Below are 27,770 nucleotides of genomic sequence, written 5' to 3' on the forward strand. Positions count from 1 at the left end.
TGGTTATCCGAGAATTGACATATTGAATGTAAAATTAATCAAATTGAGAATTATTGAGGCCATGCTACCACACATGGATGGTGCAGGCAACTTCCTACAGTTGGAGATATCATTGTTTTTGGACAGAAGTTCCTGTAAAAATTAGAAATGTCCTGCATTTGAATATGGTTTGAACTATTGATTTACGCAATGGAAGTAACTAATTAGGTTTAGTAATTAAATCATCTTTCTTTTGGTAATGTTAAATACTGTTTTTAATTTTACGACGAATTTAATGATGGTATAGTTTTCAACATTTTAAAAATCTTCAAAACTACAATTCATCATTTTAAAAATCATAATCAAAACTACAAAATAGAGCTTTTATGGCAATCATCACCTACTTATAAATAGATAAACGACTTACTTTTTCCACCGTAATTACATATTGACCTTGATAAACATAATTATTTAGTATTTATATTCTAATTAATTTATTTAATTTATATTTTACTATAAAATTACTAATATACTATTATAAGAGTAGTTTTAATCATAAACTAAATTTTTTACTACAATCCTCACATTTCTTTGCATAAGTATATTTCTGGCGGGGAAGTAAAATTTGAAAACATAAACATTTTTCTGAATAGAAAAATTGAAAGTTCAATTAATTGACATTTTCTAAACTGCAATTCCCTAAAAAAGGTCAATCCCACGACCAATAGTATTTCTAGAATTTCTAGGATGCAATTCAATTTATGTACTTAGTCGTCAACATTTTACATTATTTTAATCCCTCTCCTTATAACCGTTTAAATCAAGTAAGTAGTAATTAAAAGCGAATTATGAATATATATTGGCATCAAATTGATTTGTTATAGTAATGAAATCCACTGTAATATAAATAAGATTAAATCAATAATGATAAATAAGTAGTCCATTTGCAGAGAGGCGAAGAGAGAGAGAGATAAAATAATCAACGTTTTCTTTTCTTCAATCCGTCAAAGTTCAAATACCTTTCTCTCTCTTACGATACATACATCAATACAGAAAGAGAAACAACTCCCAGCTTTCCTTCAGCTTTCAATCTCCGATTGTGCGAACTCTCAAATTCGTTTCCTTTACTTCTCCTTCCTCGTAGATCTGAATCCCACCCCTATCATTTCTAAGGGATTCAGATCCGCCTCAATTCAATTAATGCAATGGCGGATGACAACAATGGCGTCGATATAGAGGCGGGGGACGACAATGAGATTGCGGCGGGGAGGGGTTTGGGCGGCCGCCAGTACCGCCCAGTGTTCGCGCACGACAGCGATAGAGCCGTTCTCGAGATGTCGGCGATCGATCCTACCGCCCGCGCCTCGTCTTCCGCTTCGCTCAGCAATTCCAATGATCTGAAGTTAGTCTCGTTTGACTTGATTTTGAATGTTTGGATTCGGATTGTTTCTGTTTGTTGTGTTTTTTTGCCAGCGTGCTGAGTAGCTGAAGCTGGTCCTATTTAATTGTTTTCTGTTAGTTTTAAGCTGACTTAAGCTGGTTTTGTTAAATCATGGATACTGGTATGTGCCAATTTTTTATATGTTTTGCAGTCTGAGATTTAATATTGGAGAGGGGTTTTATAGAATATAGTTGTGAGAAATTCTCGATTAATTTTTGAGCATGCTTGAATTCCTTAGTTGAGAAAGTTTTAGGTTTTACCGTTAAAATTCACATGCTGCTGGAGCACGCTTAAATATGATTGATAGACGTGTTTAAGGACTGATTTCCTCCTATTGGTTTGTTCAGAAAATTTTAGTAGGTGAGTGCCAGGTGCGTGCTGGTGTGGTTATTCCCATTATTTATTTTAACTTTACTTTATACAGGTCTTGTGAATTAGTTGTATCTTTGCTTTTGTTTAGCACATGGTTTCATGGCATGGTGCTTATGGATCTCTTTGTTCAGGAATTATTTTTAAGTCTTTATGAGTAAGTTGCATGTCTGCCTGACCCTTTTGCATCTGTAGAGTTAAAGTGGCTTCCAATGGAGACGATGGTAATCATAGAGATATCAACGGCTCACATCCTGAATCTAAGTTGGAGTTATTTGGTTTCGACTCACTTGTCAATATTTTGGGCCTTAAAAGGTATGACGTGGAGGATCAAATTTTTGTTTACATTATTTTTTGATGAAAAAATTCGAGAAATCATTTGCCTGGTGTTGGGATTGCTTTTCTTTTTTCTAATTTGTGTCCTGGCGATTGCTTAGTTGTAGACTTAGTCTGAATCTTTAGTTGATTGTTCATTTCTCAGTATGGCAAGTGACCAGCAGCAGGCGCCCTCCAGTCCTAGAGATGGAGAAGATGCACCCATTCATATTGAGCGTCCAAAGGTACCACTGCATGTTGGTACTAGTTGTGTTCCTTCTCAATGTTTTGTTCTTTCTTAATACTTTCGGTGATGAGGCCCAGGTTGATTAAGGTTGTGTGCTGTTGGTATAGTAAATCTTACTGACCTTTGCCACTATATATTGATGATGCAGCAGCCTCAAAGTAGATTTAGTCATATAGGCAGCTTGCCTATCCAAGAGAAAGTTCCCTGAAAAAGTATATTATAGCCACAGGGAAGAATTTTAGTATAACCTTTTAAGTTAATACCCTCTGCATGTTGATTATCTTCCCTGCACTAAAGTCAGATTTATTTGGTCAGGTGGATGCCCCTCGGAATTGTTCATTTGTCTTGATTGCTTTGTTTTTCATGATTGTGTTTTATGTGTCATATCCTTTTGAACTGCATGCACATAATTATCTGGAATAACTATAGTATTTGTTTGCCTAATTAATCAGAATTCCAGCTATCATCCTTTTGGCTTCTTCTCCCCTTTTGGCTAGTCAATCAGCGTGAACTGAAACTTTATGCTGTGACCATGAATTCAAAGTGTAATACGCATTTTGGTAATGAAAATTTTAATGCAGGGGAACAACGTTAAAATGGGGACAATGATGGGTGTGTTTGTGCCCTGTCTTCAAAATATTTTGGGAATTATCTACTACATTAGATTTTCATGGTAAGTTGATATCTCAAATTATGTGATGATTATTCTTTACATTACCTCTGTGCATGCTTACTTGAAATTTGCATCGATAAATCTCTTCTTATTTGTCCTTTGTTCTTTTTATATCTAAGGAATTACTTACAGGGCTTGGTCTGGAAAGACTGGGTTGAAATTATGGATAACATGACACAAGATTTTTTTTTATTGTATGTAAGATTACTATATGGAGTCATGGACCTGTAAGAATTAGGCTATTTGGACAACCCAATCTCTATATTAGTTTGTCCTTAACCATTAATATATGCTATTAAATCCGCAAACCATTTATTTTAGTTCTATTATTTATACTCTCTGTTAAATATATTCTGATCTACCTGTGTAACTTTAGGATTGTGGGTATGGCTGGGATCGGTCAGTCATTATTGCTAGTGGCCTTCTGCGGTTCATGTACTTTTCTTACTACTATATCTCTGAGTGCAATCGCTACTAATGGTGCAATGAAGGTATTACATTTACATATCTAGTGTATTGGTAAAAAATTATATGTTCTCCTAGTTAGATGTAGTTAGTGATTACACAACATATGAATTTTTATACAAATGTTTAGTTTGGTAAGACACTTAACTCTTACAGCATTGTTGAACTATCTGTTTTTGTTTAGGGAGGGGGACCTTATTATCTCATTGGTCGTGCCTTGGGCCCAGAGGTTGGAGTGAGCATCGGTTTATGCTTTTTCCTTGGAAATGCAGTTGCAGGTGCACTGTGAGTATACTGAAGCTATATTTGTGGGTTTGCCTGCTCTGTTCATGTTTCATAGTTGGCACATCTAACTACCGTCCCTTGAATTTTATGCTTGAATGTGTTATTTTCACACAGTTATGTCTTGGGAGCTGTGGAGACCTTCCTCAATGCTATACCTGCAGCAGGGATTTTTAGAGGTAAATTCCGAGGAAATGATCTTCAGTTGTCTCGTGAAAAGTTTTTTTGAAGGGTTCCTTTATTTATGTTAAACCTTCTAAAGGGATAATATACTCATAATTGCAGCATAACTGGTCATCTTCATGTGCAATTTGGCAATGTTGTTATATATTTTCTCGAGATCCCTTTAAATTGTTGAGGTTCATCTAGATTATGATTTATGAAGGATGCTGTCAAGTTTATGTTAAATGAATTAAAACATCTTACTAATAAAAGTAAAACCATGTGTTTGATAGAACCCCTGTAATTTCGTATATCAGTATATGTTTTTCTCAAGCATGACCTCATATAATTTATGATGAAACTATGGATCTTACTCTTGTAGATACACAAACTTTTGTGATGGTGAATGGCACAGATGTTGCGCAACCTGTTGCTGTTACAAGCCCAAATTTACATGATTTGCAAGTCTATGGGATTGTTGTGACAATCATCCTATGTTTCATAGTATTTGGTGGAGTCAAAATAATCAACCGAGTCGCACCAGCCTTTCTCGTACCTGTTGTATTCTCGTTGTTCTGCATATTTATTGGGATATTCTTGGCGAGGAAGGATTATCCTACAGGTGAGTGTCTCTACTTTTTCCATTTGTGTGTTTTATTTATTATTTTTTCTCATGGGGCGGGGGCACAATCATGTCATTTTGGTCTTTGTCTTGGAAGTGTTTTTAACTCTTTGATGACTTTATGTGTCCCCATGCATTAAACAGATGGAATCACTGGCTTGAGTTTGAAATCTTTTAGAGATAATTGGAGCTCAGCCTATCAAAAAACTAACAATGCTGGAGTTCCAGATCCTAATGGGAAAATATACTGGGATTTCAAGTGAGGATTCTAATACAACTCCTTTTTTATATCTCTGCTTGTACTCTTGTCATGTTCAAGGACCAAACTGTCAGTCCTGCTGAGTAATTTTGCTGCTTCTTTCTAGCATATTTCTATATGTGCACTTTAACAACAATTTCTCCTTTTTTCCATGAAGTTTTAGTTTTTTATATTGGAAATGTGGAAGGTACTCTTGACATATGTAATTCTGGCAGAGGCCATCAATTTGGCAAGAATAGTGGTTGACTGTTCTATTAAAGTGTGCTTTCATATCGCATTATGTGTGTGTGTGTGTGTGTGTGTAAGGCCTGCTAAATATTGGCCTCAAAAAGATGCTCTCTATGCACTATCAGTATCAGATGAAACGTCCCAGTTTCTTTAGTTCTATATATGTGCTTGAAGCCTTGAAGTCTTGAACCATTCATATGAATATGCTTCATGGAAATTATTAGTAATGCCTTCTTGAAGCTGGTTATTGATATCCTACTACAAACATGGGAGTGACCTATATACTGGACTTCAAAATGTCTGGTATGGTATGATATGATAGTTGTAGGAGTTGATGCTAGGAATCATTGAAGGATGATCATGGGGAATTATCTGATTTGTGTCCTAACTGTTACCTTTTCTATTGTTTGTCAGTGCATTGGTAGGTCTCTTTTTCCCTGCTGTTACTGGGATTATGGCAGGTTCAAATCGGTCTGCCTCACTTAAGGACACTCAGCGCTCAATTCCTGTAGGGACCTTAGCTGCAACTGTTTCAACTTCAGTTCTATATCTGATTACTGTTCTATTTTTCGGAGCTCTGGCGACTAGGGATAAACTTCTGACAGACAGGTACTATTATATAAACTGTGGATATTTAGTGCTTGCTGCTTTATTTAGTCAACAAGAGTGCCATTCACTTTGTTGTTGGTTATTTCTTGCCTAGAATTTGTAGCTATTATATGTTGCACCTGTTTTTGGCTATGTATAATAGTATATGTATGTGATTGCTTAGTCTTGGGTCATTCTGGGGTAAAGTACAATATGACCAACATCACTATTGCTTTCATTTTATAGTCACCATGCGATAACTAGATCCTCATGTTCAACATATTAATGACGTATCTTATTTTGACATCTTTCGGCATATTTTACTCTTGGTGGGTTTTCGAAATCTGATGAATTTTTTGTTAATCATGCATGCATTCATGATATTATCTGAGAGGGTTTCTGTGGGTAAATATATTCTGCTTGGGCATAACTGAGCCTCTTTTCAGGTTACTTACAGCGACTGTTGCTTGGCCTATCCCTGCAATCACATATCTTGGCATTATTCTCTCAACCTTAGGTGCTGCTCTACAGAGCTTGACCGGTGCTCCCCGGCTACTAGCTGCAATAGCCAATGATGACATTCTACCTGTCCTTAATTACTTCAAAGTGGGAGATGGCAATGAACCTCATGCTGCTACCTTGTTTACAGCCTTCATCTGTATTGGATGTGTTATTATTGGCAATCTTGACCTTATTACCCCAACTATCACTATGTTTTACCTCCTGTGTTATGGGGGCGTGAATTTGTCCTGCTTTCTTTTGGATCTTTTAGATGCTCCCAGCTGGCGTCCCCGATGGAAGTTTCACCATTGGAGTCTCTCCCTTTTTGGGGCTGTCATTTGTATAGGTTAGTTTCATTCCATACTAGTACATAATTTTGTCCAATTATATGACCAAAATGCTCGAGAGTTTATGTTTCAGCTCTTTGCCCATCATAGGCATTTATATGTTCTAACTTAAAATTTCTATTGCAGTTATCATGTTTTTGATTTCTTGGGCATTCACAGTGATCTCTTTAGCCTTAGCAACACTCATTTATTACTATGTGAGCATCAAAGGTAAAGCAGGTGACTGGGGCGATGGTTTTAAGAGCGCATACTTTCAGCTCGCTCTTCGTAGTCTGCGATCTTTAGGAGGTTTGTTTACTTTTTTCCTTATAATCACAGTTTTCACATCTTCGATAACAATATTCAATCAATCCATTACTCATTTATCCAATTTCAAATGCAGCAAGTCAGGTGCATCCCAAGAACTGGTACCCTATCCCCCTCATATTCTGCCGGCCATGGGGAAAATTGCCAGAGAATGTTCCGTGCCATCCAAAACTTGCAGATTTTGCCAATTGTATGAAGAAGAAAGGAAGGGGAATGTCCATGTTCGTCTCTATCCTCGATGGAGACTATCAAGAATGTGCCGAGGATGCAAAGGTTGCCTGCAGGGCTCTTAGTACGTACATAGAATACAAAAGATGCGAAGGAGTTGCAGAGATAGTCGTTGCCCCAAGCATGTCCGAAGGGTTTCGCGGAATTGTGCAGACTATGGGTCTGGGAAATCTGAAGCCCAACATCGTGGTGATGCGGTACCCTGAGATTTGGCGGCGTGAAAATCTGACTGAAATACCAGCCACATTTGTGGGGATCATAAACGACTGCATTGTGGCAAACAAGGCGGTTGTCATCGTCAAGGGTCTTGACGAGTGGCCTAACGAGTACCAAAGACAGTATGGGACCATCGATCTGTACTGGATTGTACGAGACGGTGGTCTGATGCTGCTTCTGTCCCAGCTCCTCCTCACCAAGGAAAGCTTTGAGAGCTGCAAGATTCAGGTCTTCTGCATTGCGGAGGAGGATTCGGACGCAGAGGAACTCAAGGCAGACGTGAAGAAGTTCCTCTACGACCTCCGCATGCAAGCTGAGGTGATTGTTGTCTCGATGAAGTCATGGGATCCCCAAGCAGAGCAGCAGCAGGAGGAATCAGTCGAGGCGTTCGCCTCTGCTCAGGAGAGAATTGGTGCTTATCTCGGCGAAATGAAGGAGAAGGCTCGGTTAGAAGGTGCTCCGTTGATGGCAGACGGGAAGCAGGTCATCGTCAACGAGCAACAAGTCGAGAAGTTCCTCTATACCACTCTGAAGCTGAACTCGACGATACTCCGGTACTCGAGAATGGCAGCGGTGGTGCTCGTGAGTCTCCCTCCGCCGCCGCAGAACCACCCTGCATATTTTTACATGGAGTATATGGATCTCTTAGTTGAGAATGTGCCTAGGCTTTTGATAGTGCGAGGATATCGGAGAGATGTTGTCACTTTGTTTACATAGTTTTTTTTTACTTACAAACACTCATTTTTCTCTCTGGAAAAAAAAAGATATATTCTGCGATTTATTTTTTTATTCACTCTCCTACTACTTATCTGTTCCTAGAACTAGAGTTAATTAAAAGAATTTTTTTTGTTGATTTGTTAATAATATACTATTCCATTTGTTCTACAATAAGAGTCATATTTAATTTGGATATGAATTAACTTAAAAAGTGGATTGAATAAACAATAAGAGTCATATTTGGTTTGAGCATGGATTTTAATATAAAGAAAAGTGAATTGAATAAGTTAGTAGAACGTGGATCTCATTTATATAATAAAATGGTGGTGATTATCACTTCTGTATTAATGTGAAAAGATATGTACACTACTTATAAAAAGTAATTCAACGTTTCAAACACATAAACTTATTATTACTCCATATTTTAAGATATAATAGTACTATATATGTTTGCATATTATGGGAGGCCAAACTATTATTGTTGGTTAGACACACTAATTCATTGGTTATAAATTTTTCTCAAACATTTGGTCTAAGAGCATCAGCGGTTGAAATGCCGCCGTCCGTCCGTCCGTCCGTGGCGGCTGAGCAGAGCACGTCCGTCCGCCGCTGGAGCTCGTCCGTCCGTGCCAGCGGCACGGCGTTGCTCTTAGCTAAGAGCATGTCCGTGACGCTGAGCAGCCCTACGTGGCACGTCTTGATTGGCCAACGGCTTAGCCGTTGGCAAATTCGATTTTTCTTTTTTTTAAAAAAAAATCATAAATAATTCGAAATAATACCAAAAATTAAAATATATATATATATTTTTGGATTCCCAAAAAATAGAACCGTTTATGGACGTTTTTTTTGGATTTTTGTGATTTTTTTTAATCCCAAAATCATCTATAAATACACACATTCATCATCCACTTTTCACATCAAATTATCTCTCAATCATACTTTTTCATACTAAATCATCTACATCTTCCTCTCTCACCCAAACCCTCTCTAAAATCAAAAATGGATTTCACCAATCTCATTGCAGAAGCGGAGCGCGAAGAACAAGAATATTATGAACAATATCATGCCGCTTATGAAGCCTATGTCGCCACCAATACCCCCGCCCCTCCTCCTCAACCAACTAGAGCAAAACGTCGCTACATCCCTAGTGATCGAGAGGGAGCCCACGAAAGGCTCGTTGCCGACTATTTTTCGACCAGCCGCGGTATCCAGAAGATTACTTTCAGCGCCGTTTTCGCATGTCAAGACGGTTGTTTATGCGTATTGTCAACACATTTGTCCACCCGTGTTGAATACTTTCAAGAAGGTGCAGACGCAACTGGTCGGCAAAGTTTCTCAGCATTGCAAAAGTGTACTTGTGCCATCCGACAACTTGCTACTGGGCAAACGGCTGACCTCTTCGACGAGTATTTGCATGTCGGTGAGTCAACTGGAATCCTATGCCTCAAGAGTTTTTGCGACGACGTTCGTTCTGCTTTCGGCGAGGAATTCCTTCGGGCACCCACCACCGACGATTATCAACGGTTGCTTTGTCTTCACGAAACAGTCCACGGTTTTCTCGGTATGGTAGGCAGCATTGACTGCATGCATTGGAAGTGGAAGAATTGCCCGACTGCTTGGAGGGGGCAATACTTAAGCGGCCACAAAGGCGGCGGCCCAACGCTTATCCTTGAAGCGGTCGCCGACTACTGCCTATGGATTTGACATGCATATTTCGGTGATACCGGATCCAACAACGACTTGAACGTGATATATTCTTCACCACTCTTCGATGATGTTTTGAATGGTGTAGCACCGGTGATCGACTTCACCGTCAACAGAAATGCATACCACACGAGTTACTATCTCGCCGATGGTATCTACCCAAGGTGGTCGACTTTCGTGAAGTCGTTCAGCAATCCACAAGAGCAAAAACGGATTCTTTTTGCGCAGCGTCAAGAGTCTGCTCGGAAAGACGTCGAAAGAGCTTTTGGTGTCCTTCAAGGCCGATTCAACATTGTGAAGTCCCCTTCTCGGCTTTGGTACGTTAAGAATATCGCCGACATCATGTACACGTGTATTATCTTGCACAACATAATTATAGCTGACGAAGGACCGAGGGCGGCTAATTTTTACGACGAGGATGAAGCCGGAAGCTCAACCGCGAGGTCTCCCCCACGCCGAGGTGTGCATACGACGGTGAACGAGAGGATCGAAAGAAGTCACACAATGCGCTATACAAGAGCCCACACTGAGCTACAAAAAGATCTAATCAATCACATTTGGGCGAAATTCAGCAACGAGTAGTGGGACTTTTTAATTTTATGGATTTTAATTGTGTAATTTTTAATTATTAGGATTTTAATTGTGTAATTTTTAATTATTTTGTAATTTGTAATAGTATTTCGGGTATTTTTAATGCATTTTAATATTGTGAAAATGCATTTATTTAAATTGAATAATAAAATGGTGGGACCATTGAGCTTGTCCTTAGCTAAGAGCACGGATGTGGGTGTTGTGCTCTTAGCTAAGGACAAGGAGTATAAGTGGGTCCGGGCCCACTTCCGTGCTCTTAGCTAAGAGCACGGATGGGGATGCTCTAAAGTTTATAGACAAAAAATTAGACGTAATTAATTATTGAGTGAACTACATAAATGGTACCTGATCTTTCACTTTCGCACATAAATGGTACCTGATATTTATTTTATATCGTTTTTAGTACCTATTAATCACATTTTTGGTACCTGGTGCAGTTTTCACCCCAAAATACCCTATAAACAAATTCATTTTTCCATTTGTGTCACAAAGGATATTTTGGACATTGATAAAATTAGTACAAAAATGATATTATAATGTATTCTCTCATTCTCCTCACTCTTTATACTATTATTATTAATCAATATTAATATTATTATTTTGATGCTATAAATTAATAATTAATTTATTTTTTAATATCGTTTAAATATACTTAATCATAATTATAGTTATAATTATATTTAATTATTATAATAATTATTATCTATATTAAATTAATAACTAATCAATATAGTCTTAATCAAAATTTAAAATTTTGAATTGTATTCATAATGATAACGAGTTGACTATTTTTAGTTAGGTTCTTCAACCCTAAAATGAGTATAAATAATTTAATTAAAAATATTTAATTGATTTAATTATTTAAAATAATTAATTTAATTAGGTATTTTATTATGGATTTATATTATGAATGCAATTAGATGTATGTAGAAAACACTAAAAAGAAAGAAGAAAAAGAAGAGAAAAGAAAAAAGAGGAAACATAAACTAAGGAATAAAAAGAAAGAAGAAAGGAAGATAAGTACTAAAAAGTAAGAAGAAAATGAAGAAAAAAATAAGAAGAATAAACTAAAGAAGAAAAAAAGAAATAAGAAAGGAAGAAAAAAAATTCACCTATTTAGTTCTATTTAATTGAAATTTACAAAAGTATCTCCATAACAAAAAAATCACATGTTTGGTACCTAGGATTATTTTTGTCATAGATATCAAAAACGATATAAAATAAAGATCAAGTACCATTTATATAGTTCACCCTTAATTATTTATACATGAAAATGGGGCATCCAAATCAAACAAGATATGCGTGCATCAAGATGTGGTACCATATTCCTGGCATCTGGCAGTTGTACCTTTTGATATTTCCCCCTAAATTTTCCTCTTTTCAATTTCCGTAGCATTCTAATTAATTTTCTAAACCCCCAAATTCCATTGCTCAGCTCTGCAATTCCAAAAACCCTTCTTTCTCATTGAATTTCACATCTGCACATACAATTATACATATACAAACCTCTATACACACAAACACACGCACTAGCACGCTTCAAAATGGATGATGGAGATGGGGGTTTAAGCTTTGACTTCGAGGGCGGGTTGGATTCGGGGCCCGCGCATCCGACTGCATCCGTGCCCGTAATCCAATCGGCGTTGGATTCCAATGCGGCTGCGGCCGCCGCCAATTCTCACAATCCTTCGGCGGTTCCCCATCCGGCGGCGCATGCGGCGGAGGGGTTGGGAGGCGGCGGGGCGAGGAGGAGCTTCAGGCAGACGGTGTGCCGGCACTGGCTGCGATCTCTGTGCATGAAAGGCGATGCCTGTGGGTTCCTTCATCAGTACGATAAGTCGCGGATGCCGGTTTGCCGGTTTTTCCGCCTCTATGGGGAGTGCCGTGAGCAGGATTGTGTGTATAAACATACGAATGAAGATATCAAGGAATGCAATATGTATGTAATTTAGGCATTTTTTGGGACTTTTTAAAAAAAAATTGTCTGGATCTTTCAATACGAAGGTCGTTGATCTTGTTACCTGATTATATGTTGATTGAAGAAGGATATATCTGCAGTCATCTTATTTATACTTGATCCTTTAGGTTACTGGGAGTTTTTTTTTCATTTTATGTATGAAACGTGTGGAGATTTTGTTGAAATTGGTTGTTGTTATTTCATGCTTAAGAGAAGATAGTTATAGAAGATGCCACTTGCAGGAAATGTAACTTGGAGTATTGAACTGGTCTTTGTGTCTTGCATCTTGCTTGTCTAATATCTGATGACTGTTTTTATTTTCATATTTTCTGCTATTGGCTCTTTTTATGAAACCATTTCTCTTACAAGTGGGGTTGTGTGGCAGGTACAAGCTAGGATTTTGTCCAAATGGTCCTGATTGTAGGTATAGGCATGCAAAGTTACCTGGACCTCCACCCCCTGTAGAAGAAGTTCTTCAGAAAATTCAGCAATTGGCTTCATATAACTACGGAAACTCAAACAAATTTTCTCAGAACCGTAATCCTATATATGCTCAACCGGCAGAAAAATCTCAGTTTCCACAAGGACCCAATGGTATACATCAAGTAGGAAAACCTGGTACTACAGAACCTGGTAATGCTCATCCACAGCCACAACAAACACAGCAGCTTCAGCAGCAGGGCAGCCAAGTTCAAAACCAGATTACAGCCAACGGCCAGCAAAGCCAAGCTAGTAGGACTGCTATACCCCTGCCCCAAGGAACTTCTAGGTGTGTTCCAAACAAGGTCTTTAATTAGGTGGAAAACTTCATGTATTTATATGTTGATGTTACGTTAATAGATCCTTCCCACTCAGCTGTAATAACTGTGTTTTTGTGTTTTATTTTTTTCTTCTAACTCTTTTTATGATAATATTATAGCTTTGCTCATTGTTTTGTTCCTGGCTGGTCCATGATGTGAAAATATGCATGATCTTAAGTGAGTGTAACGCTGTTATCTTGTCAGATGCAGAGATGCTGCTTTGCCTTTGCTTGAAATGTATTGGCTTTGATTGGTTCGCAGCTTAGTAGGTCGTAAAATATTTACATGACAAGGTCATAATCAAACTCCTAAACAAGATATCTATTATGTGGAGTTTGTGATTAACTTGGTAAACTGTTATGAAAAAACTGAAATTCTTTTTCTCTTGATCAAAAGCTTTGTCCTTATTCATTGATCCTCTTTTTTCAAACTAGAGTTTTTGAAATGAAAATCTTCAAAATCAAATAGTGGGCAGGTTTGCTAGTTTGAAGCTTGCCTTTTGTTGATGCACATAAAAGATGGCTATCATTAAATTGTAGCTGTTTTTCGTTTGAGGGGAAGGATTCCGAAAAGGATGTAGGATTGTTTTTACCAACTCAGATCTGTCCTAGGATATTAAGTTAATTAAATCTATGAAATCCTTGTGTGACTAAAATATGCAATAGGATAAACTTCTTTCGGGTGGCTCAGCATAGCAACATGTTTGGATGAGGAGTTTTCCATGTCTCCTTAGTTTTAGAAATCTCTTCTGAAATTTTAAGTCTCTGTGAGCTTTGTGTCAATTATACGTATGCCTTTCCATGTGTAAGAGGCTGTTCTCTGGTAGGTTTTTTATGAATGGCTGTTCATAAGATATTGCTCCTAAATAAGGAGTTTTCCTTTTTGTCAGACACGCACTTTGTTTTTTTGGGGGGGGGGGGGGGACGTCAGTTATCACGTTAATGATTTTTGAGATTTAATCAGTGAAACCTTCAACCCTCAGGCACAACGCTTTGAGGCTGACACTCATTTTTCTTCTACTTCCATGTAAAATATGACGTGCTTTGTGAAGTTACTGAAACACATCACCAGGAGCTTACTATTCTTCAGCTACATTCTGTTGGCAACAGACGGAACCCCCTTCATTGGTGTAGGTCACTTATCTACATATTCCAATTTTCATCTGCATGTGGTTGTCTTAGGTACTTTGTGGTGAAAAGTTGCAACAGAGAGAATCTGGAACTATCTGTACAACAAGGTGTATGGGCAACACAGAGAAGCAATGAGGCTAAACTTAATGAAGCATTTGATGCTGTTGACAATGTGATTTTGATCTTTTCAGTTAACAAGACTAGACATTTTCAGGTGATTTATGCATGTTATTGACATAGATACTGATTTGAGTTGCTCTGCTCAAGTATCAGATAGCTTGCTAAGGTTGTTATATTGTGCAAAAATGACTTCTTGTGGTGATAGATCTATTTGTGGTTCAGGGTTGTGCAAAGATGATTTCCAGAATTGGTGGATCCGTAGGTGGAGGGAACTGGAAGCATGCCCATGGGACTGCTCATTATGGACGTAACTTTGCTGTCAAATGGTTGAAGGTCCTCACCACTTGGCATACTTGATTGAATTTTATATGTTATTGTAGGAACTTCAGTATTCAAATCTGTGTGTTATTTGCTGTTTGGTTGTTGTTATATCTTTTGGAGAACCTATAAGATGGTTGTAAATGTTGGACGTGCTCTATTTTTGTTGTATCATTTTAAAGGCACAACATTAGTTATAGAGCTCCAGGAGAATACTGTGTTAAATATACTGGTAATGATTGGGCTGAGCTTTACAAACCCATTTAGATAGCCTTGCAAGGATACCTATCAGAATTTGCAATTTATCGGATGCTACATCCCACTACCTTATACACTGTTTAGTTTTTTTTAGTAAAAAAGATTACCATTTGTGATTATTTTTAAGACAATTAGCAACAAAGGTCATGATGCAACTGACAATTCTCTATCTCAGTGTATTTCATGTTGTAAAGTGAAATATTTGAGTCTGTACTCATCTTATATTGTCCGCACATTCAATATTGGTCTTATTTTTGCTATGTACAATTTCATTCTTCAATCTGGGATTCTAAAAAGGTTCATTGTGTCATTTCCTTGTTTTTCTGATAGTTTTAACTATCTGCATCCGTTGAGATGGTCCGGGGGTCAGAGAATGTGGCCTGTGTTCCTAGTTGATCAGCATGCTATGGTATAGGAATGCTAGTTTGTGATGATTATATCTATCGCAGAGTCATTTTATTATTGATGTTCCGGTCAGGTCGCCATCCTGATGGTGTATGGATCAATGGTAATACAGACTTTTTCATGTATATGCCATGTATACAGTACATGTCAATCAGCTAAGATGTGGGAGACAATTGCTACCTTTTGTCTTTCACATTCACTTCTAATAAAAAAATCTTAAAATCATGTAATTTATGCGGTAGTATTTCATTTCTGGATACCTTCATTGTTATCTCTAGCCTATGATAGATAATATCCATCTTAGCCCTCTACAGGAGTGCTACCCTATTCTTGGTACATTTGGGGTAATATACAAATGTCATTCTTCATATGCTACTATGTGAGATTCTGAAATATTATCTAACCATGTTACGTGCTTGCAGCTCTGTGAACTATCCTTTGACAAAACTCGGCATTTGAGAAACCCATATAATGAGAACTTGCCAGTAAAGGTACTTTTCGATAGTTGCATATCTGGAGTCATTCAAATATATGAGATTTATTCTGTTTTCTTTCTTTTGATACCTGCTTTTTAAATTTTGTTAAAACAGTATAACCCTCTGAAAGGGTGTCCATTTTTTGGATTTTAATTTGAAAACTCTCATGTAATTCCGAATTTAATTGCATTTCAGCAGTATACAAGCTCCAAAAATTGACACTGGGCATTTGTGTATTTCTGTGAAATAAAATTGTCGTTGCAAATTGTTCACGTTAATTTTTTCAAAGTAGTTCATGTTTCCTATTGAACATTTAGCCTTTCACAATACGTAAAACCGATGTTGCAGAAAATTAATTCATCTGTGAACTAAGTTGTGAAGCTATATGTTATAAGAAGTAATGATGGCTTCATGAAACGTAATACGCATTGCAGTATGTCATTAGATGATTGAAAGGATGATAGCATCTTTTATCTTCCAAGAAATATGAGATCATATTTCCTTCTACTTTTTTCATATCTACCAAGTGGAGAGATTACATTGTTTATCTCATCATTGCAGATCAGTAGAGACTGTCAAGAACTTGAGCCTTCTGTTGGCGAGCAGTTGGCATCATTGCTCTACCTCGAACCCGACAGTGATTTGATGGTACTTAAACTTCAACGATCCGATTTCAGATTCGCTCTACTATATCTAGCATATGTTGTCAGAAAACTTATAGCTTGGATAGTTCTATCATGCTGTTGATATCTGGTTATCCGATATAAACTGTTGGTTTTGCTGCTTCGTGAGCTCGTATGATGTTTCAGTTTGGTTTTCATTTTCTTGAATTGACATTGGATGCCTGTTACCGTCATCTTTCATAGGCTGTCTCGGTTGCGGCTGAGCAGAAGCGTGAAGAGGAGAAAGCTAAGGGAGTAAACCTTGATAATGGAAGTGACAACCCAGATATTGTTCCCTTTGAGGACAATGAAGAAGAGGAAGAAGAAGAAAGTGACGAGGAGGACGAAAGCCCCGGGCAGGGTTTTGCAGGTCAAGGTCGGGGACGAGGTAGAGGTATGATGTGGCCCCCTCACATGCCTCTTGCTCGTGGTGCTCGTCCGTTCCCCGGCATGCGAGGGTTCCCTCCAAACATGATGGGAAGTGATGGATTCTCATATGGTCCTGTAAATCCAGATGGTTTCCCAATGCCTGATCTCTTTGGCATGGCGCCCCGTGGCTTTGGACCGTACCCTAGATTCTCCGGTGATTTTGCAGGTCCAGCCTCCGGGATGATGTTCCCGGGCCGGCCGCCTGCCGGTGGATTCGGGATGATGATGGGTCCCGGACGGCCTCCCTTTATGGGCGGAATGGGCGTCGGAGGCGCAGCTAGAGGCAGCAGGCCGGGAGGTATGCCCCCTTTTTATCCGCCACCACAGCAACAACAGCCTTATCAAAACCCGGGTCGTTCGAAAAGAGATCAGAAAGCACCATCTAGCGATCAGAACGAGAGCTCTGATCAAGCCAAGGGGCAAGACATTGCTGGACCTAATGATGAAGGGCGGAATCAGCAAAGGGGGAAAGCTCAGCAAGATGATCACTATAGCGGTGGGAACAGCTACCGGAACGATGAGAGCGAGAGTGAAGATGAGGCCCCAAGGCGGTCGAGACACGGTGAAGGGAAGAAGAAGAGGCGGAGCATGGAGGGAGATGGTACCGCTGTCTCAGTCGAGAACATATAGCCGTGAAGTTTCTACATTTTGGAAACAAACTTGTGTTTGTAACTGAAGAACGTGTGACATAGGTTTAATCACAAACACACATTTCTTGAATCGAGGAAAAATTGGAATTTTGAGGACTCATTTATTCTCCATCTTTCCCCTTGATATACTACCAAATTATAATTATGTTAGTAATGCATTTTCCCTCTTTATAACTCGATATATTTGTACACAATAGTAGTATTAGATAAAGATCATCATCAACGTAGGCCTAAACTTTGACACCTTCTCCAACAAAAATAATGTATTTTGGCCTTCAAAATATGAAACATGAAAGTGTATATTTTTTTAAAAAAGACGAGTTGTCAACATTTAAAAAACGTAACGGGTTAAATATTTTGTCATTGATTCTCCAGAAACATCAAAATTTTACATGTAAATATATGATGTATCAATTTTTTTAAATATTCAGATATATAATAAGGGTTATTGCACGAACTATAGCCGAATTCTGGATTTTTTTACTTACTTGAAACTTTATCGTAAAAGTCACAAACTTTGATCATATTTGGAATTTTTCATGATTGCTGTCGAGTCATATATGGTGAACTTATCAGACGGAAAGAGCAACAATATCATTACAAATAGTTGTAAACATTGTCATTATAATTTATAAATAACCTTAAATTCGTACGGCATAGATGCAGTCTGTGTTCAGACAATGCCAAATTGCACATTCTATAAGCAGTTTGTATTCGTTAAAAAAAGTAGAGTGAACTATATAAAAAGTCCCTAACGTTTTCAAAAGTTACACAGCAGGCCCCTAGGGGAAAAAAATACCTCCACGTAATTCTACCCTTTTACCTAATCACAAATCGTGTTTTTTCGGTCTATATTGCCCTTGAGCCCTAAAAGGGCATTCCAGTCATTTCAACTCACCGTCTGACATTGGCGGCCTGCATGCGCTGCGCCATCTACTTTCATGACGCGAGCGATTGGACGTTTTGTGCAGCGCCATTTCGTCTTCCGTCTTCTTCACTCCACATATACACTTAGAGTGAGAGTTTAAATTCATTCTAAAATATTCACACTTTTCGGTCTCTACAATTTACAATCTTTCCCTCCATACCACTTCACTCCCACCTACCTACTCAAACTCAGTATCTGTTGTAAACCCTCCCTTCGTCCTTGAAGTCTATTGCATGAATGGCCCCAAAACGGAAGCGAGGTGAGTCCGTCGGTGCTTCCTCCTCGAGAACTGGGGGTCGGCGTAAAAAACGTCCCGCACCTTCGGCATTGCCGACGCCATCGCCATCGCCAACGCCAACGCCACCGACATCGGCCTCGTCATCATGTTCATCATCGCATGCGCCGCCGCGTAGACATGGACCGGAGGTCATCGATGTGGATAAAGAGACTTGGGATGTCCGAGATCCTGAACTGGATTTTTTCTATCCCGAAGAAGAATACAGTAAGATTAGGTTCTGGATTTTTCAAAAATTTTCAAAATCACAAAATTTCACTGATACATAGTCTCAGTTTGTGATTTAGGGTTCCGAAATTTGTTGGTAATTTAGATCTATATCTGATTTATGTTAGTTAGGTTAGGTTATTTAATGTTGTCTGATTTTGTCACAAGTTTAAAGTTGTCTGATTTTTTTACAAGTGTAATGTTGTCTGATTTTGGCACAAGTTTAATTTTGTCTGTTTTGATTAACAGAGGAGGCTCCTGGGAAGTTTTCGGTTGCTTTCCATCATGGTGGTTCGTTCTTCGAAACCAAAGATGAGAAGAAGTATGTTGGTGGTTATTTGACTTTCTTTGACGACTGCGACATTAACCAATTCGCCCTGATAGACTTGTCTAGTATGGTACTTAAGTTGAAGTATGATAGGAAGACAATATGCGAGTTTTATTACGTTCATCGAAAGTATAGTCCTAGCTGTTAGGGCAAAGTAATAGGAGGTCCATTGATGCCCATTGTTGACGATGAACACCTCATCGAATTCCTCAAGGTTGTTGCTACTAGCACAAAGCTAGTTCACATATACGTTTTGGAGATAACCCGAGCTGCTGCTATACTGAAAAAGATGGAAGAGGAAGCGCAAGCGCTTCTCAAATTGAAGACGCGAAAATCCACATGAGTTATTATTGAAGAGATTGAAGAAGCTGAAGCTGAACCAACTATCCCAAAGGTTCCACCGAGGAAACAATAAGCCTTTGATGATTGGGTGGTATGATAAGGACGTTGAGTTCGATGAATATCTTGTAAAAAGTCTAGAAGATGCCCGTGCTAAGTGGAAAAGGGACGACGAGGTAGCACATCAAAATTTGGAGAAAGCCTTCGCAGAGGTTTCCTCCGAAGCAGTAGTGTCCGACACCGTACCATCCGAAGTACTCCCTCCGTCCCAAGTTATTAGACCAACTTTCCTTTTTGGGATGTCCCAACATATTAGACTTATTTCCTTTTTTAGCAAAAAGCATCTATCTTATTTTATTCTCCACCTACTTTTTTCTCTCTTCTCTCCCCTACTTTTTCCCTCTCTCATACTTTATTCTCTCCACTTTAAATATCAATTCCTTAAATCATGTGCCCAAAAGAAGTGAGTCTAATACTCCGGGACGGAGGGAGTAGTAACATCCGAAGCCCCACTCTGTGATGCTATACCATCCGAAGCGGTGTCTTCGATCGAAGTGATGGCAGCCGTTAGAGAATCAGTAACAGAGGTTGTTGAAGCTATACCACAAACAATACCAGATGTTGTTGAATCTATGGCAGGTGTTGGACAAGTTGGAGGAGAAGACCTCCATGCACACGTGCAAGAGGTAATTTGTTGTGATATTAAATGATTCATATCATAGTACCCTGTTTGTGATTTGTGATTCACAATGATTGATGTTAGTTACCCGTTTGTCAGTTGTGACTTCCATAAATGATGTAGTACCCCATTTGTTATTTAGTATTTTGTTTGGTTGTGTTGAGCATGTGGACCCAGTGTCCCATCCCCTCCAAATTGTTTACTTTTGTTAGTGTATTGATTCACTTTTGTATTGCGTAGGAGGTAATTGGTTCGTCATGCCCTGAAGATGAAACTGTGGGTATGAATGTACTTGAAAAGGTGTACCAACCGGTGATGGACGGTGGATGTGAACTACAAGCGGACATTCGGGTTGACAGTTCATTTATTTCGATTCTTGAGGACATTACCCATGAACTGTTCATGGCCAAAGTTCACACCTCTGCGAAGAGTCAGCTCCAACTGGTGTAGTTTCAGAAGAAGCCCAGCCAATTGCAGGAGAAGTACCCGATCAAGTTGTCCAAGATGATGTTTATTGTCCTTCGTTCGAGTATGTTCCCGACGGATGTCATCTTCATAACGAGGGATGTGAGACTGATGATGAGGATGATGAGGATGGGGTCGGGCATTTTATCTCCTTGGCAAGCATGTGTCGAGATGAGCAGCTATTTACATCTTATTACCAGACCCTATATCAGCAACAACCGGAACAGCAGCGGAGTGCGGATGCAGACACCGAACAAAAAGGTACAGGAGAGCTGAATAGTGAGGGTAATGGAGGGGCAAAGAAACGCCGAAAGTACTCCCCTGTTGTCAAACAACGGAACTCGAAGGATAAAAACCCACTATGTGATCAAGAAACAGTGGATGAGCTACAAGATCTACAAGATCTTGAAGATTTGGAAGGGTTCAAGAAGAAGGTTTTAAAGTACACTCCATTCAAGCTGGCCAATGAGCTTCCAGTTTGGAAGCCTGGTGATATTTTTAAGGATCGTGATTTCTTCTATGAGGTCATGCTCCAGTACGCGATAATGATCAGACGACGTGTGGATGTCATAAAAAATGATGGGAAGAGACTCCGTGCCATTTGTAAAGGCAAGGCATGTGAGTGGTATGTGTATGCAAGGAAGATTGAAACCCACAACAATACCGATTATGTGGTAATGAATATGCATAGAGATCATGCTCACACGTGCTCGCAAGTGTTGGAGCAGAGATGGCTCACGTCCAAGTGGCTAGTTGCGCGTTACATGGAGAAAATCAAAGCGAATCCCCACATTCCATTGGCAGCTATACGGCAGTGTGTGGATGAGGAGTTCGGGCTGAAAGTTGGTAGGATGAAGGCGTATTAGAGGGTATCTTTGGCAAGGCCGGATTCCAATACCAGTGATTGTTCTACTACAAGTCAAAATTGGAACAGACACAACCTAATTCGAGTGTGCATTTACACTACGAGAACTTCAGGGAGCCTGAATTGGTAGGCCCCAGATTCTTGAGGTTTTATTGTTGCCTCGGGCCTTTGAAATCTGGTTGGATGCGTTTCTGCCGTCCAATTATCTTCTTAGATGCTTGTTTCTTGAGAGGTATGTACATGGGACAACTTATGACGGCCATGGGGATTGATCCAAACAACGGTTGGTGGCCTATTGCGTGGGCGGTGACTGAGGCCGAGAGCTACGCACTGTGGAAATGGTTTCTCGACTACATATTAGAGGACCTTCACATACACGATAATGCCCCAAGATACGTCTTCATGTCTGATCAACAAAAGGTACGAGTAATGTGATTTCAGTAGAAATTATATACTCTAATTGTGATATTTAAATAATAAATACTTTAATTGTGATTTGGCATATAGATGAATAGTTCGTTTGTGATTATAGATTTTGTCATTTGTTTAGGATTATACATGTGCTACTAGGTGTTGTGTGTTGGGATTACTCATGTATGTGCTAATGGGTGATGTGTTCCATGAATTTGGTAGGGTCTTGCAAAAGTCATCGCTGAGGATTTCCCACAGAGCGAGCATCGATTCTGTCTCCAGCATATATACAACAACTTCAAGAAGAAATTCATTGGAGAGAACTTTAAGGAACTATTGTGGGAGCTTGCATCGAGTACAACCCACGAACAGTATGTGGAGCGGATGGAGGCGTTGAGGATTATATATCCCCAAGCACATCAATACCTGCTCGGTGTTGCTCCAAAAGAAAAATGGGTGAAGGCATATTTCTCCTCACATGTTTGTTGTGATGTTATCCTGAACAATATCTGCGAGACCTTTAATTCGAAGATAGCAATTGCTCGAGAGTTGGCCATTATAACCATGTTGGAGGAGATCCGGACGAGTCAAATGGAGAGGATTCAGATTAGAGGCCAGTGGGTCAAGACATACGATCACGCACTGCCGCCTGTTGTCAAAGAGATTGTGGATAAGCTGTACGTCAGGGCTTCTTCTTGGAGAGCAACATGGAATGGAGAGGATTCGTACCAGGTGACTGGACCGTCTGGCCAGTATGTAGTCAACATGCGTGATTTTACTTGCTCGTGCAGATCATGGCAGTTGACTGAAATCCCATGCACTCATGCTATCGCGACAATCAACAAAAATGGGAAGGATGTAGCAGACTATGTCTCCGGTATTATTTACGGTCCACAATGTCGATTCTGTACGAGAATGTCTTATACTCAATCAATGGGATGGATAATTGGCCCAAGACTTCTAATGTTGGATTTGCACTAACGCCCCCAAGGACGAGGCGACAGCGCGGACGACCAAAGAAAGTGAGGCGTGAATAGCCTCAGGTTCGTTATCACGAGGATGGATCTGAGTCACTACGACGAACCATTATACTCAGATGTCGTCGGTGCAGACAAGATGGTCATAACAGGAGAACATGCACCAATGATCCCCGTGTAGATGCTCGAACCGAAGTAGGACAGAGTTCACAGCCCAGTGAGCCACCCACGACGGATGGCGGTGACAGAATTCAAAACCAAGAGGTACTATTCAGTACGATTATATGAATTCCCTACCCGTTGGTCAGTATTTTAACGGTTTTAACGGTTTTGTTTGTTACTTACAGACCAATTGGCCTTGTCGGGGACAACCTAGCACAAGTCGGGTAAGGCAGCCAAACCAAGAGGTAGTATTCGGTATCAATGTATCACTTTTCATTTCCTAACCTAACTATTGGCAGTCAATTTGACATGTTTGTTGTTTGTTGTAGACCAACCCATCTGATCCAAGGGCCGGCACACGTCAGGCCAGGACCAGGACTCATTCGCAACGCTGTGGCCGTCGCAGGGATCAGGATTGAAAAATCGTGGTGATCAAATGTTGGGAACATAAAAACTATAAACAATGATGTTGGTTTTTGTTAGTGTTGAAGGTTTTTGTAAAACTTTAAGCTGGATATTTTTTTTGACTATGGTAGGGTGGCATGGGAAGGCATGGGGTTTAGGTTAGTATGGAATTCTATAATGTTTTTTGTCTGATCAGTACAACCCATCATGCTTGTTTTTTGTGAAGGTTAGCTCTTATGCATTTTTTGTCTGTATTCTAAGACTATACTTTTGTGTATGCTTATGGGGCGTCAATTTGCCATGTTTATTGATTAAGTGTGTACGTGGGGTGTTATTCAACCAAACGTTTTCTACTTCATTCGGGATTAGTTTAGTGACTGCGGGTGTTATTCAACAAAAGGTTTTGTACGGTGGGTGTTATTCACTAAAAAGTGTCCCTCTGTATATTTACAACACGAGTAGTTCAAGAAGAAAAGTGTTACCATTACATTAGGAAAATAATTACAACGCATAACAACAAAATTACAATCTTCATATTTCGGGACATTTTGGTGGTTTTAACAATTTCTAACTTAAGACCTACACACTCTTCAGTCTTCATGCTCAATTTTAACCTCAGCTCGTCACATTCCTCACTTTTCATGCGCAATTTATCCTCAAGAACACCTTCCACAATATTCTTGCATCGGAGTTGTTCTTCAAACTTGTCTCGTTCGACCTTGATTCTTTGGAAGTAAGTGTCTTGGCTTCGCGATAGACCCGCATCAAACCAACGAAAGAATCTGCAATCATCTTCCTTCCATATTGGACAACGATAGTACCGTCGACCAGGATTAGCAGTCGTCCTAGATGTCACCAGCTAAGCCTCAAGATCATGATTACAGTTCACAATCTCTGGACGAGGCCAATTCCAATTGAAACTTGACTCATAAGATTGAGAACTAGAAGAAGACATTGCAACAAGGATCTGAATTGAAAAAATAAAACTAAATTCAGCAAATTGCCTAAAAATTAGAACGACACAGCCTAACACACATAAACCCTAAATTGAAATGAACACAACCAAAATCAGTTGCAGAAACACAAAAAAAATATACTACATTATACCGATACACATAAACCCTAATTTTAACTTAATACAACCAAAACCAGCTGCAGGAACACACAAAAATCATCCGACATTTTACCGGTCACATTGGAACTTACCTAATTTGTGATGTACGCTTACCGTACAGCAATTTCAAAAATCGTCGAAAGAGGCAGTAAACGACGGTAGGGCTGGTCTGCAGAGGGAAATATTAGTGTAAAAAACGAAAATGATTTAAGTGTGAAAATTATGAAGCATACCCAAGCTGTATATCGTCAGAAATATGGGAAATTTCAAATATGATGACATTGCAGAGTGTAGGTCTCCTGCAAGGCAATGGAGTAGGTGTACAACTTTTTCTTATTTGACTAAAATGCACCTGAAGGCATTTGGGTATTTTCGACCGAAAAATGACTACAAATATCCGATTTGTGATTAGTAAAAGGGTAGGGTTATGTGGAGGTATTTTTTTTTCCTAGGGGTCTGCAGTATAACTTTTGAAAACGTTATGAACTTTTTATGTAGTTCACTAAAAAAAATAAGATGAATATAACTACAAGTATCCTCTCAAATTCTGTTTTGCCTAAACAGTATTCCTATACATCCAAAATGCAGGAAACAAAATAAAGTAATAACTGATATACAAGTTGAGTAGTTTCAGAAATGTGATCCCTTTCTCGACATAAATATACATTTTCTTGTGTAGATTGTGGAAGTTGAGCTAGGTGGTTTCAGCTGAATCCGGTTTAACATCATCTGACTTGGCTTCAGATTCCAAGATCTCGCAGTTTTGAATTGGCGTAGATGTTCATGTAGCCATTTCCGATGCATCAACAGTTTCTGAAGTGACCATTCCACCCACGTACTCTGCCAATTTCCCATGCATCGCCAGCCTCGTCTTTCTTAACAACATCATCATTAGCTCTTCCATCAACGTCTAAATGCTCCTCTGTGGACGTGTCAGGACCAGCTCGTGAAGAGGAGCAATCCTCCTCCACTGGATACAGAGATCCATATTGAAATTCAAAATATATACAAAATTCAAAAACCCTTATTCTGAAATATTCGCGTGCATCGATTCCATATTTCAAAAGCTCAGTGAATTTTATCCCAAATTTTAAAAGATTAGCGAATTCAGAGTGACAGTTATTTATTCACATATTAAATCTCAACTGGGAGTAACATCTTAAAACTATTCCAAATTGCACTTGAATGAACAGACTATTTTAACAATAAAAAGAAAAATCAAGATGTCCATTTCGCTGTCAGACTGTTAGTCCATTTATCGAATTGCAATTTGCAAATATTAGAGTTACCTGTATATCTCACAAATTGTATATTTGAATAAAAATTTGATGTGATGTTGGAATGTCATACAATTAAGTGTGGAAGACTGTTATAGCTGAACATTTATATTTTATGTTGTCCTTTATAAATTACTATTGTTAACCCACGTGCGATGTACGACGGAATATTTTTTTGTCATACGATTTTAGATTTTGAGTGAATTACATAAATGGTATTTGATCTTTCACTTTCGCACGTAAAATGTACCCGATCTTTATTTTATATCGTTTTTGGTACCTATAAATCACATTTTTGGTACATGATGACATCAGGTACCAAAAATGTAATTTTCTTCCCAAAATGCTCTTTAAACAAATATTTTCCCATTTATATCATAGAAGGTATTTTGGGCAAACATAAAATTAGTACCAAAAGTGATATTATAATATTTTCTCTCATTCTCCTAATTCTTTATATTATTATTATTAATCAATATTAATATTAATATTATTTTTAGTATCATTCAATTATATTTAATTATTATTGTTATAATACTAAAAATTGATAGTAATTAATAAATAATTATAGTATAATTATATAAATTACGAATTACATAATATTATTTAATAATTATTATTATTATTTTACATTAAATTAGTAACTAATCAATATAGATTATTATTGTTATAATACTAAAAACTGATAGTAATTAATAAATAATTATAGTATAATTATATAAATTATGAATCACATAATATTATGTAATAATTATAATTATTATTTTACATTAAATTAGTAACTAATCAATATAGCCTTAATAAAAATTAAAATTTAACATTGTGAATTGTATTCATAATGAAATAAAAATTTGAATATTTTTAGTTAGGTGTTTCAACCTTAAAATGAGTATAAAATAATTTAATAAAAAATATTCAATTGATTTAATTACTTTAAATAGTTAATTTAATTAGGCATTTTGTTTTTATTTATATTATGAATGCAATTAGATGTATGTATAAACCACTAAAAAGAAAGAAGAAAAAAGAAGCAAGAAGAAATATAAACTAAGGAGAAAAAAGATAAAAGAAAGGAAGATAAAATACTAAAAAGAAAGGAGAAAATGAAGAAAAAAGAAAGAAGAAGAAACTAAAGAAGAAAAAGAGAAATAAGAAAAGAAGAAAAAATAATCACATATTTGGTACTATTTAATGGAAATTTCCAAAAATATCCTCCATGAAAAACAATCACATATTTGGTACCTAGGGTTATTTTTGTCACTGGGTACCAAAAACGATATAAAATAAAGATAAGGTACCATTTATGTAGTTCACTCTTAAATTTTTAATCGATTAATTAAAATAAGAAACAATATAATTATATAGTAAGATTTAAAATGGAAAAATATACTACTATATAATAAAAATTCAATAAATATATACTCCTCAATTCATTTTACACTTAAAGACATTAAATTAAACATATTTAAAATGAAATTAAGACAAATACAATTATTTGGATAATGATAAAGAGACTATATTAAGTGTTGACATTTTTGAAAAATATGTTTAAAACAATCCATCATATTTCTCTACTAAAAATAATAAATTGTGTAAAGATAAAGATAAATACTATGTATGTTTGAGTTAAGGACGTTACAATTCTTCCCTCTTTAAGAAATGTAAGAAATACAGATATAAAAATCTGGAACCATATACACGCGGTACTCTAACTATTGTAATTAAAGAAAAAAGAAATAATAAATGCAATGGAAATTACAATGAAAATTAGTCAAGAAAAACCCTCTTTCCGCAAGACAAATTACATCACGATTAGTGCTCTCGGATTGACGTATTTTTTCCAAAGATGAAACGAATTCCTCCTAACGTATAT

General features: G+C 37.9%; 2 protein-coding genes and 1 pseudogene across 2 annotated transcripts; all 3 read left to right on the plus strand.

Moving 5' to 3' along the window:
• The first annotated feature begins 940 nt into the window (after positions 1 to 940).
• Positions 941 to 8,017, plus strand: LOC125195768 (cation-chloride cotransporter 1-like). The gene is made up of 13 exons (XM_048093987.2): positions 941 to 1,381; positions 1,985 to 2,104; positions 2,271 to 2,349; positions 2,933 to 3,024; positions 3,401 to 3,515; positions 3,674 to 3,774; positions 3,889 to 3,950; positions 4,316 to 4,555; positions 4,700 to 4,814; positions 5,457 to 5,651; positions 6,077 to 6,477; positions 6,605 to 6,766; positions 6,861 to 8,017. Exons 1-13 carry the CDS (start codon positions 1,185 to 1,187, stop codon positions 7,943 to 7,945), a joined length of 2,964 nt encoding a protein of 987 aa, XP_047949944.1. The 5' UTR covers positions 941 to 1,184; the 3' UTR covers positions 7,946 to 8,017.
• A 3,570-nt stretch (positions 8,018 to 11,587) lies between these two features.
• On the plus strand, positions 11,588 to 17,545 carry CPSF30 (cleavage and polyadenylation specificity factor 30). Its single transcript, XM_048092302.2, has 7 exons — positions 11,588 to 12,179; positions 12,583 to 12,966; positions 14,179 to 14,341; positions 14,470 to 14,580; positions 15,651 to 15,719; positions 16,266 to 16,352; positions 16,571 to 17,545. Exons 1-7 carry the CDS (start codon positions 11,785 to 11,787, stop codon positions 17,423 to 17,425), a joined length of 2,064 nt encoding a protein of 687 aa, XP_047948259.1. The 5' UTR covers positions 11,588 to 11,784; the 3' UTR covers positions 17,426 to 17,545.
• Positions 17,546 to 22,346: 4,801 nt separating this feature from the next.
• LOC148929289 (uncharacterized) lies at positions 22,347 to 23,520 on the plus strand (annotated as a pseudogene).
• Positions 23,521 to 27,770: the final 4,250 nt, after the last annotated feature.

This window comes from Salvia hispanica, chromosome 4 (genome assembly GCF_029641045.1).
Source record: "Salvia hispanica isolate PSC_SH4W2 chromosome 4, Shi_PSC_v1, whole genome shotgun sequence".
NCBI lineage: Eukaryota > Viridiplantae > Streptophyta > Magnoliopsida > Lamiales > Lamiaceae > Salvia > Salvia hispanica.